The sequence below is a fragment of the Boleophthalmus pectinirostris genome, unplaced genomic scaffold (genome assembly GCF_026225935.1).
Source record: "Boleophthalmus pectinirostris isolate CB_2022bp ecotype Guang Dong unplaced genomic scaffold, ASM2622593v1 HiC_scaffold_8, whole genome shotgun sequence".
Lineage (NCBI taxonomy): Eukaryota > Metazoa > Chordata > Actinopteri > Gobiiformes > Gobiidae > Boleophthalmus > Boleophthalmus pectinirostris.
In genome coordinates, this window is record NW_026571515.1 from 36,426,530 (window position 1) to 36,439,204 (window position 12,675).

At 38.9% G+C, this 12,675-nt stretch overlaps 1 protein-coding gene across 2 annotated transcripts in view; it reads right to left on the minus strand.

The window, feature by feature from the left end:
* src (v-src avian sarcoma (Schmidt-Ruppin A-2) viral oncogene homolog) overlaps nucleotides 1–12,675 on the minus strand; it is a 64,712-nt gene that overhangs the window by 17,105 nt on the left and 34,932 nt on the right. For both annotated transcript variants that reach the window (XM_020917970.2, XM_055166242.1), the window contains exon 2: nucleotides 115–373. In XM_020917970.2, the coding sequence (XP_020773629.1) occupies nucleotides 115–364 (250 nt within the window). In that variant the 5' untranslated portion in view covers nucleotides 365–373. The remainder of the gene's footprint in view (nucleotides 1–114; nucleotides 374–12,675) is intronic.

Here is a 12,675-nt window from a genome sequence, read left to right on the forward strand (position 1 = left end):
TCCTGCCCTGCTGTTGAACATTCCAGACAAAGCAAAAAGAGCTCCATGGCATCAAGCAGGTACCAGCCCCTCCATCAGAAAAGTTACACATTGCCCCTTTAAACCTGCCCTCACCTGCTATAGTGCACCGGTTGGGGGAGGTCATGTTGTTGGTGTCTACCCCTCCGAAGAGCTTGATTTCTGGGGTGCCACCGTGGTGCTGTGAGTTCAGACCTCCGTCGATGGTGGGGCTGCGGTTGGGGACTGTGGAGGTCTGTGTGGTGCTCAGGGAGGGTCCGCCCGCCCCCGCCCCAGAGCCGAGGGGTCCATCCAGGCTGCGCGTCCTCTGGCCCACGTCCTTAGACTTACTCTTGGATCCCCCCATCGCCTAAACCTGCAACACAGAGAGAAAAAAAGAGGGGGATTTAGAAGATATTCAATTGATACTTTGCAGTGAGATCCCGCTGGGGGTGTTCTACATGTATATCTATAGAGGAATGTGCAGAAGTTACCATGGAGACACAGGCCAACATTAGCCAACACTGTCAAATAAGTTTTAAGACAACAAAAGGGAGCCTGTGATCAATACAAGTGTTCATGGCCCTGTTTATGTGTTTTATTTTCAACAAAAATGTGTGTGGGTCTTTTATGTGTGAATTCTACATAAAAACTGCTAACCATGTAGTGTAGACCTGTACTAACATGAAATGTGCTCCTTCTATTTTATCAGTAGTTTATCAGTTCATAAGCCTGTGCCTCCAAAACTTGAACCAACATGCAATACTCAAAGCTCACACACTCTAGGAATCAAACCACAATCAAGCTGCAGTGTCTTGCTTAAAGCACCTATATGTGAACAAAGTCTTAAACCAGCTAGAAATACCTAAAATGTGTAAAATCATTCACAAGTGATACATTAAAAACATCATCTTTATTGGAATGTAACCATAAACACTACCAGACATTTCATTTAGATGAAAGTACCACTGATAATAATGCAACTGTATGTAGGACTTTGATTTTAAATTCCATAAACCTAACTGTGTTCCCAGATATGAGGTGCACATGATCAAGTGAAATATAACCTTTATTGAGCAGAAGTTTCAATGCTGACATCCAGTTGGTTTAAACCTAAAATGCCTCCCTCTGAACTGAATGGTCACTGCCTAAACCCCAGCTCCTGCAGCCATCATGAATCAGTGCTAGTGCAGCTTATGCAGCTCAGTGACAGAATTCTGGTGGTTCTGAGCTTTCACAAAAGACATGCCCTGCCCATAAACTGAGAAATACCGAGAGAAAAACTTGTGTGTGTCCTCTATCTGCAGTTTAAAGCTTTGGTGACACAGGTTCAGTCGGGATTGTAAGATTTTTTTGAATTATTATGCAAAACAGATTCTTGTGTGATTTAAGCCATGTTCTGATGTTGTTACCTCCTCAAAAACATGCCCAGAGTTGTCTTTTGTTTCATTCACACATTTGAGTAGCCCTTTATTATTAGTCTGTCTACTTCTCCAAAACTCAAAATGCTCTGTTCCCCCTTGTGATGTCATGAAGCTGTAGTTTGCAACAGTTTTAACACCTGCCTTTTACCTTTTGTTCAGATATTGGAAAGGGCAGGAAGTATCCAAATTATTCTAGTGAAGGTGTATGAATTTTAAAAACTAAAGTTAAGCACTTCCTGTATTACCACGTGACATCACAAGGTGGAACAGAGACGAACTATACCTAAAGATGCTGGTTTGTGTGACAAACACGTGAATGAAACAAAACACAACTCCAGGTACGTTTGTGATGAGGAAACAATATTATTAAATACACTGAAAAATAGTGTAATATGGACTCTTTAAAACACAGAATACAGGCTACATACAGTTCCTTTGAGGTTATTACATCCAAAATTTTTCATATTGTCTTTAAAGAAGACATAATTATTCAGTGTCCCGGCGATCAGAGCAAAGTTTGGGACCATTTCCAGAAGACCCTGTTTTGATGAATGCTTTTAAAACCAAGATTGTAACTATAGCCAAGTGTCATTGGATCAGTGTCAGTTTGTCACAGTGAAACATTCTTGTGTCGTGTCCAGATGGACCAGAGCAGCCCTGCGCTCTCCCCTCCCTGAGCCCCAGAGGGAGGCCTCGTCATCGGGTAGAAAGAACCACAAGCCCCCTGGATCTGTGCAGCTGTCTGTCCATATTTCACACAGGGATCATCCTTGTACCACCCGTGATCACACACACATACACACACACACACGCACACTATAAAACTGAAACTCTATTCAGGGTAAAATGACCAGGCACAATGTTTATCTTGATTTAAATCGCACATATTTTCAGTGGTAGGTAGAAGCCTTAGTCATATTCACTTGAGTAACTTTTAAAAATAAAATTGCACTTCATTACACTCGTGTTTTCTAACGTCATATTCCTTGAGTAACAGTAATAACAGTAATTCTGCACTGCACTGAAACTAGTGAGCACATCGTGACACATAAACTAAATAACTCTAAAATAAACTATTGATACTTTGCAGTAACATCACGCTGGGGGTGTTCTACATATACCTGTATGACGGAAAGATCAGTAGTTACCATAGTGACACAATACACACATGAGCAAACACTGACAAAAACGTTTTAAAACTATCCTCTCACTTGTTGTAGATCCAGCTAAGTCAGTTCAAATAAAAATGCAGAGTAGAAAAAGTAGAAAAAGCAGAGCCCACAGTTAGCATCACACTCCCAGGGACAGCAAAGTATCTAAGTATTGGATGAGAAAAAGTCGTCAAAATGTTGCATATAACTGGAAGCTTAAACCCATGAATAAAAGTAATAAAAATTATTCAAGTCACTTTAAAGCAGCAACTTGTGTTTTTGCAGTGAACACGAGGAGGGGGGCACACAGAGGGGCATAGTAGGGGGCACAGAGCGGGGCAGACAGGAGGGCTGTTGCAGGGCTGTTGCACATGTGCTGTCACAGATGTGCTCAGACACAGAGCAGAGGGAGCAGTGGGTCAGGGGGATTTAAACAGCACGACTCACATCGTTTACAAGGGCGAGCTCAACAACTATGTCAACAGTTGGCCATGTTTTTTTCTGCTTGAAGGTAAAGTATGTCAGTTTTCTGGTGGGGGTTTGTTACCTGCTTCTCTGTCTCCGTAATGTTTTTGCTTGGGATGTTCCGCAGTATGACATTAAACTCATATAGATGACATTTGTATCATGCATGTGTTCTTACACTTGAAAACACATTGTTTCTAATGGGAGAATGCTGTGTCCATGCCCTATCCTGGAGCATGCATAGAACACTGGCTTCCTGGATTTCAATGAAAATTAATAACAACTAGTATGCTAACACACACTTCTTGTATCTCGGACAATAAAATGCTTTACGGTGAGATGCTTATCTGTACTGGGGCAAGACAAATTTTGCTCAAATACATAAAAACACAATGAACAGGGTATGGAGTAAGAAAGCGTTCAGAAATATCCGTGTGCATAGGATAGAAATCTGGATGGGAAATCAGTGCATATTTGGGAAGTCCGTGCATATTTGGCTGTAGCTGAGCATAAAAATAAATATTCGTAAACTCTTGAATGAGTCCAGTCATACATAAAATGTATTGTGTGTATTTTGTCCATCAGAATACGAATTGAAAAGTTATGACATCAAGAATTACAATCACGAAAAGAAAATTTACAATTACGTTTTCTTCAGTAGTTATATGGATTCACAGACGCAACTTTACTGTAAAAAATATGTCATCACTTCACAGACAGAAGAAACATTGATGGAGATGCCGGACTTTTGTGCTGCATACGGACTGAACCAGGACTGATCCCAGGACTGAACCAGGACTAAACCAGGACTGATCCCAGGACAGAACAAGGAGGACTAAATTCAGAATTCTGAAGAAACCATAATCGTAAATTTTCATTTCGTGATTGTAATTCTTGATGTTGTAACTTTTCAATTCGTATTCTGATGGATAAAATACACACGATACATTTTATGTATGACTTGACTCATTCAAGAGTTTACGAATATTTATTTTATGCTCAACTACAGCCAAACGCATAAGGATTTCCCAAATATGCACAGATTTCTATCCAATGCACACACATATTTCTAAAAGCTTTCTTACTCCATTACCGGGCCTTGAATGACATATTGTGGAACATTACAAGCAAAGCCTTAAAAAATCTCAGGTGATGGACCCACTACCAGCAAAGTTACACGTGCACCTTTAAAATTTCACAAGACACACTAAGGAGTGAAGAGGACAGTTTTGAATAGTTCTGGCTCCTCTCCACATCTCTTCATTTCCGACTCGTCTCCGCCCACTCGCTCACATCCAGGATCTCTGTAATCACAGCTTAGCACAGGGAAAATCATTACGCTAAGAACAGGGTCATTTAAGAGGCTCGGCCCTGCTATCGCACACAAGAACCACAGGGGGCAGTGCAGAAATGCTAATTAACAGGAAAGCACTTGGGGTCTGCTGGGCTTGCACATTTAAGAAGAGGAGAGTCAATACACTGGGAATGTACACTGCTTATGTTAATGTGGACACTAGTCTGTGGGGATGTGGGAGTTTGTGACTTTCTAACCCAAGAACCAACTAAGTACTGCAGTAATTCATGTACTAAACCAGGACTAAATGAGGACAAAACCCAATCTAAATCAGGTCTAAGTCAGTGACTAAAGCAGGACTAAAAGAGAGGCTAAACCAGGACCAAACACGGGACTAGACCAGGACTAATCAAGAATGAAATCAGGATTAAAGCAGGAACTGAATCAAGTCTACACTGAGATTGAATGAGGACCAAACCAGGACTAAACCAGGACAAAATCAAGGAATAAATGAAACCAGGACTGAATCAGGGGGGTAAAACCAGGAACAAATGTATAACCTAATGATTAATCTTGAAATTAATCATCAGCAAAAACATCATAAAGACAGAAGAGGAAGTGGGGTCACTGAGGACATACAGTCGATGATGACCCCTCCCTCTTGCCCCTCCCTCTTACCCTCGCTGCCCTGCCCCACCCTCTTACCCCCTCTGTCCTGCCCTGAGGCATGTCTGCAATAAAGGGGGCATCAGTCGTGTACCAGAGCATGAAGTCACCACACTCATGCCAACACCACGGCACCAGACACAAAGATGGACGGACTCTTTGTCTGTGAGGGCAAAACAGTGGGGGTCATCGAAAAATGGGTAATAATATGACAACTGTTGAGTGTTCTTTTAAATAAACACATGAAATGGTTGAACTGTCTGTAGTCCTTGCCAGAGTTATTTGGAGTGGTATTCAGATATCCTGTCAATCATTTTGAGTTTGTTGATATTTTGTGGGACTCTTCTGATAAGAGTTTACAGATCAGATTGTGTAAATGTGCTAAAACACATCGGTCTTGGTTAAGGTTCAAATATTACATCACCTTAGTTGGAAGAACACACTGAATCTATTGTTCTATGAAATCTTTTCTACATTTTTCTTATTCAACAATATTGCATGATGGTGCAGCAAGAAGGTCCTGGGTTTAAATCCCTGGTGGCCTTTCTGTGTGGAGTTTGCAAGTTCTCCATGAGTTTGTGTAGGCTTCCTCCCAGTGCTCTGATTTCCCTTAAACATATACAATAATCTCCTTCCTCTGGGACATGGACTTGAAAATGAGATTCCAAATCTCAGCAGGACTTCCGTGGTTAAATAAAGAAGAAAGGATATACCCAATATCGTATGTTTGCATTTCCTTAAACATCATTTTGCCATGATCTTGGAGACAATATAGAGTATTGGCCACCTCTTTGTTTGGCTCTGTCCCTCAGTGGATTTTGGGAATGACTAATCAGATGATCAGCTGTATCACTGATCCTTCTTATCCCCATGTGGTCTTAACTCATGTAAATACACAGATGCTACATCCAATTAAAGGAAGACAACTTAAAATCCAAATCTGAAGTGTTTACATACAGGGACCCGTAATTAACAAATGAGAACGAATAGTAGATGAGAAGGCCTTAGCATCAAGAAAAACTAAAGATTTTAGAATTGTATAGCAATAGAAATTGGGAATGGAATTGGGAAATTGGAATCAAGCTTGTAATGTCAAAAGTCTGCACTTTTACATGCAGCTTTAGTTAAACCAAGAATAGTTGAACTTGGATAATCTTAAAAATTAGAAAAACAGAAGTTCATTTTAAATGGTTTGCAGTGGAGCAAAGTGTTTCTTGTGTGTGCTGTTCCTTTACAAATAAATAAATAAGAAATAATTAAGAAATGCTAACATACACTTCCTTATTTCCTCACAATAAAATGCTTTAGATGATTCTTTCAATCTCAAGGGCTGCTTATATTATATAACTGTACTGGTACAAGACACATTTTGCTCAAATACATGGAAACAAATCAGGTCCTTGACTAAATAGGAGTCATTTACACTCAAACAGCTTACATATTTTAGTGTGCACTCATTTGTTAATATACTGTAAAACAGCATGAAGGCTTTCATTGTTTATTTCTCACGTTGTACAAGAGAGAAAGCTTCTCAAACACAGCCTAAGACGCCAAATGAACAAACCACTCCCACTGAGCCAGTGCCCAGGAGATTTGAGGATTTGGAATTCATTGGCTGATCTTATGCATAATTAAACCAACTACACCCACCCTCCTCCCTCTAGATCCCCTCTTCGCTGCAGGGAACTCTCCTCCTCCTCTCACTCCTTTTCTCTCTATCTCTCCATCCCTCCATCCATCTATCTATGTCTCTCCATCTCTCTCTAGCTCTCTGTCTCTCCATCCATCTCTCTCTTTATACACCTCTCTCTACCTCTTTCTGTATCTCTCCATTACCCCATATCCCTTCCCTTTCTCTCCCACTCTCTTCCCTCTCTCTCTCCATCTCCATCTTTCCCTGCTCTCCTTCCCCTCTCTTCCTCTTCTTGTTGTAAGCACTACGCAGTATTTCACATATTTCAGATAGAGACCCAAAATTAGACTTGTATGACTAAAGATCGTGTGTAATGTGTGAACTATGGGTTACTCAGTCCATGCGCTCCATTTATGAAGAGATTTTTTATGGCCTCTCAAAGACATTCATTCACACAGTCACTGCATTATTCATTCACTGGCTGCCAATCTGCACCATCAGACCCTCGGACCACCACCAACACTCACACACACACACACACTACATTCAAACTAGACAAGGTGAGTGAAGTGTTTTGCCTAAGGACACACCAATAGATTGCATCAGAGTCACTAGTCCCTCTAAGGCTGAAGTGCTTTAGTTGTTTATTTAGTTGTTTGTTGTTTAACATTTATATTAGTTGAATATTTTATTTGGATTATTAGGATTTATGAAACATCTGATCACTTTTACTTATACATTTCCAAGTATTTCTCTGCTTAGTTGTTGAGTTAGTTTGTGAGTGCAGTTTGGGTCAGATACACAAAGATAAAGAATAGTTTTGAAAGCTTTTGCCACGCCCAATTTTTAGTAGATTAATTGATCAGCAGCACATGTCTTTAGATCAACAAAAATTTCTTTATTTTACTACAGGCCTACTGCCCCCCGTGGCACCTGATATTTCCAGAGGTCGCCCAGTACTAGCCAGGCTCAACCCTCCTTTAGCTTCTGAGGTCTGACAAGATCAGGCGTTCTTAGTTGGATATATGCATGAATGGAACAAAACACAATGCAAAAATCCCTCTTATCTCTTTCAAAAATACCTCTACTATCTGACAATGATAAAAATCTCAAACTTCCTCTGCAGCAGGTGAAAAATGAGAGTCAAATCTCAGAAATGTGACCAGAGCACAGAGATAAATGATGTTTGTGTCAGAACATGCAAACTGCTCTTTGACTCTGGAACAACAGGTGCAGCTGCAGGTAGCCGTTAGCTGTTAGCATGCTGAATTTGCATAAGCTAACGTCAAACCAGTGCAATGACGTACAAAGTGAGAGGGTAAAGAAATCAGTACTAACTAAAGTGAAAGGGCTGCTGCCATAGAAGCAGTAAACAAAGATAAACATCCATATAGGAGAGTCAAATAACCATCATTTTGAGGACTAATATATTAGTGTGATATGTTAGTGTATATAGAGCTTAGGGATGTAACAATAACTGAAATATTGTGATACTGTATCGTCAAAAGTCTCACAATAATATTGTGGAATGTCACAATATATCGAATCACAAGTTCTTCTGTTTAAATGTCTTGTTTTATAATAGCAACAGCTAATAAAAATAGAGAACTACATCTCCCATGATTCATTTCAGTGCAGACAACGTGAAAAAATATGTTTTTTACTTGAATTATGATGATGATGATGATGTAATAATTCAAATTTTAAAAAAATGTCCTATCTACAATTCTATTAACCTTTCCAAAATATTGCAATAAATATTGTATCATAAGATGCATATTGTGCTAATACCATACCAAGAGATTTGGATATCGTTACATCCCTAATAGTGCTACGTTATACATAAATGAAGTCAACTATTTTATATTTTATCCCTAAAAGCTGAAGTAGTTCAAAAAATTCAAGTATTCAAATATAATGTTTTAGGTTACCTTTGAAAAGAAACACTCAAATTGTATTTCAGAACTATTAAAAAGGTGCTATTATCTCTCACAAGCAGATGGCACCAAGTTGCAGGTCATATCTGAGAGAGGACACCGGTCAGAATAAACATGCATGTTTTAAACACCTGCAACTGAAGATGTGTAATGTATGTACGTGTATTGTCATTAGGCCTATATGACAAAGCAGCCAAAGCAGTAACATCTCAATAGAGACAAGCAAGTATCCATCCTCCATCAGAAAAGTTACATATTGCACCTTTAAAAGAGTGACCTGATAAAATTTAAACTGGTTTCAAGAGATGTCAAAAGGCATTTCATCTTTCTCAAAAGTCAAAACAATGAGACACTTAGATTTTGTATCAATTCCATAAATATTGTCAGATTATCGTTGATATGTCGGATAATTGAAAAACACACTGAGATATTCATTTTTATCAATACAACATTATCCACTCTTCACCTAAACCTTTAATACTCACATTTAAACTGGTCGTCTGCTTTCTTTGATTTCTATAAATAACTTGAAGTCAAACCTAAGAGGACAGTAACACAGCCCAGCCCCTCATGATGTGATCAGTCACAGTTCTGTCTGTTTGTCTTATATGGTTACACAGACGGTGGCTTTAGCATTAGCAGAGTCTGGCCTGGTTAGCTCTGGTACATCTCAGATACATCTTTGAAAACACATTAGAGCAGAGACACAGAGAAACAGAAGCAGTGATGACCTGCGGAGCTTAAAGGGGCAGACTCTTTAAACACAGAATACGCACATGTGCAGACAGACATGTGAGATAATGCGAGCTATAGATGCTGCACTCTACACTGTAAAAAAATAATATCTGTAACATTTATTTATCTTAAAGCAACACCATGTAACATTCTAGACATGGCACATCGCTTGCATGATTGTGGAAATAGAAAGTTAAACCATACTATCGACCATTCTCCATGGGGATAGTATGTTTTATGTCATACTCTGGAACTGCATTTTCATGAAGACAATCAGGCCAAGTCAGGTTTGTGGACATGCAAACCACCAAAATGAAAAAAAAATAAATAAAAAAATCCTTTCAGGCTACATTTATATGATACAATATTTTGTCGTTTTTACCCAGAAGCATTCTTGTGTAAACAAGCCCTTTATTGTTACATTTTTGGCAAAAATTGAAAAATTACATGTTGGACCTTCAGACTTTTTTATAGGGCTGATCCAATATGGAGTAGTTTGAACTGATACTTTTTTATCTTTATAATATCCAATATCACCAGTACCAATACTGTCACTAATATATGTTCATATATACCCATCTTTTACCTTTCAACTCATAAAATTGAACTCTTCAAACCCATGCTTTTTACTGACACAGGATTGGCTGTAGACCTCTCAACTAAAAACACCTAAAATGATCACTGACTATTGATTCAACTGCGAATAGAATAAGATTACTTGCTAAAACTTGGTTCATTATTTAGTTTCTTGTCCTGGATTAACTGGAGAATGCTGCACTTGAAATTACAAAAATTAAACAGGTTTAGTAATCTTTGCTTGCATGGTAAATTCATATATCAAAATACAATATGAAGATAGATCTGAAGTCATTTTAACTCACGTGTGTGTGTGTTGTTGTTTTTTTTTTTTTTTACAGTGCAGCCTCTAATCTGTGTATAATCCAGGTTTTTCCAGATTATGGACATCTCGTGTGTGTAATCTCATTCACAAACCCTTTGACGACGCTCCATCTAAGATCATAAAACACTTGTAAAACCACACCCATTGCACTGACAGACCAAGAACTGGTCTAACTACTGCTCCTGCCTGGGACTGGGATGATCTGGACCTGTCTCAACACAGCTACATGAGGGAAGAACACTAGATACAGGCAACAGTTCAGCAAGCATGGGTTAGTCCTGGTTTAGACCTGGTATAGACCTGCTGTAGACCTGGTGTAGACCTGCTGTAGACCTGGTGTAGACCTGGTGCAGACCTCTTTTAAAAGTAGTTTAGACCTGGTTTATTTTAATCCTGGCTGGGTCTGGTTTCAGAATGGTTCATACCTGGTTAATGGCTGGATAACCAGGTATGAACCATGGCAGGCTGGTTTAAGAATGTGATTTAGAGCCACTTCAGGCCTGGTCATGACCTTGTTAAGACCTGGTTTGGACCTACTTTAGACTGATTTTTTAAAAAGTAACAATGACCAAGAAGCTGGTTGACCTATAGCTGGTATTAAACCATAGCTAACACCTAGTTTGCTATATTAATACCTGATTTTGATGCAATTTTGACCCAATGTAGTTTAGACCTGGTTCAGACCTGGTTTAGATTTGGTTCAGACCTGGTTTAGACCCATTTTAAACCTGCTTTATACCCTAATTAAATATGCCAAGAAAACAGCACCACTGGGCAATATTCTGGTTGATTTATAGCTAGTCGGGTTTAGACCTGGTTTAGAACTGAGTGATTTAAGACTTCATTTTGGTGCACTTTAAAAATAAAGACCTCTTTTAGAGCTGGTTCAAGACTGGTTTAACCCTGTTTTAGACTTGGTTTAGTCCTAGTTTATACTTGGTTTAGATGCACGGCTTAAATGACCTGGTTTAGACCTGGTTTAGACCTGATTTAGACCTGGTTTAGACTTAGTTTATACCTGGTTTAGTCCTGGTTTATACTTGGTTTAGATGCACGGCTTAAATGACCTGGTTTAGACCTGATTTAGACCTGGTTTAGACCTGGTTTAGACTTAGTTTATACCTGGTTTAGTCCTGGTTTATACTTGGTTTAGACGCACGGCTTAACTGACCTGGTTTAGACCTGGTTTAGACCTGATTTATACTTGGTTTAGATGCATGGCTTATCTGACCTGGTTTAGACCTGATTTAGACCTGGTTTATACTTGGTTTAAATGCATGGTTTAAGTGACCTGATTTAGACCTGGTTTTAGACACATGGTTTAACTGATCTGATTAAGACCTGGTTTAGACCTTATGTTAGAACTTATTTTGACCCAGTATCGAGTTTAGATTAGACCTGCACATTTCTAACACAAATACCACATACAGGATACAAAATACTGGCTGTGCTCCATCAGATAGAGACATCATCACACTCTACTGAGCACTTTTACACATTTACTTTGATTAGGCCATTTATTTTGATCGTTGGCGTGTCAAAGTTACAGCACAGCGTAGGAGAGGTGCTTATTTCAAAACACAAATTAGTCATGACTGGTTACGCACGTGTGTCTATGTTACATGACTAATAATGACCAAAACAATCACGAGTATTTAGGGCAATGCAAGATACGGGAAATGTGATGAAAATAAATGAGTGTTCTACATGGGTGTCTATGGCGTAATGTTCAGCAGTTACCGTGGTGACAAAATAGATAATAAACTTCCGAAAAAATACAAATAACTCATTCTCAGGAGCTCATGATCCATTTATGTGTTTGATTTTCAACAAAAAGGTGAGTGTAACTAACAGTCTGATGGAAGACTACAGACTTGTTTAAGAGCACAAAATCAGGTCATCTGTTGTAAGTCCAGTCAGATCTTTGCGGTCAGATTGTGTTAAAACAAAGCTCAGATTGAAGATTGCCTACAGTTGGCATCAGTATCAATTGTGTAATGTTTTCAGCTTTCTATTACATGAAATAGAGTTGTAAATATTTTCTAAGAATTCTTTTAATTTGGTCATTTCAGAGACTAAAAATTGTGTCTTCATTTTGGTTGCCATTTTTTTATGATCGCAACAGATGCCTCCCTGTTATTTCTTGGTTATGTTGAAGTAATTTGATTAGATTTTGAGTAAAGCCAACTTGTTTGAAAACCATTGATCTAAAGCGTACATTAATTAAACCCCAAAGTGGAAATGAATGTGACACAAAGAGAATTTTCACTTTTTATTCCCTTGTGATGTAACGTTTGTGGCAATTGCAGCGTAACAGTACACAAGGCTGATTAAAAATATCTGATCTATCCCCAAAACTCCAAAAACAATCATGTATTTTTGGCCCAAGATCTGATTGCAATTCTTCATGTCTGAATTATCTCACAAAGCCAAGGAAAAACACTATGTCCCTGTTAAGTAGCTGTAAGTGTG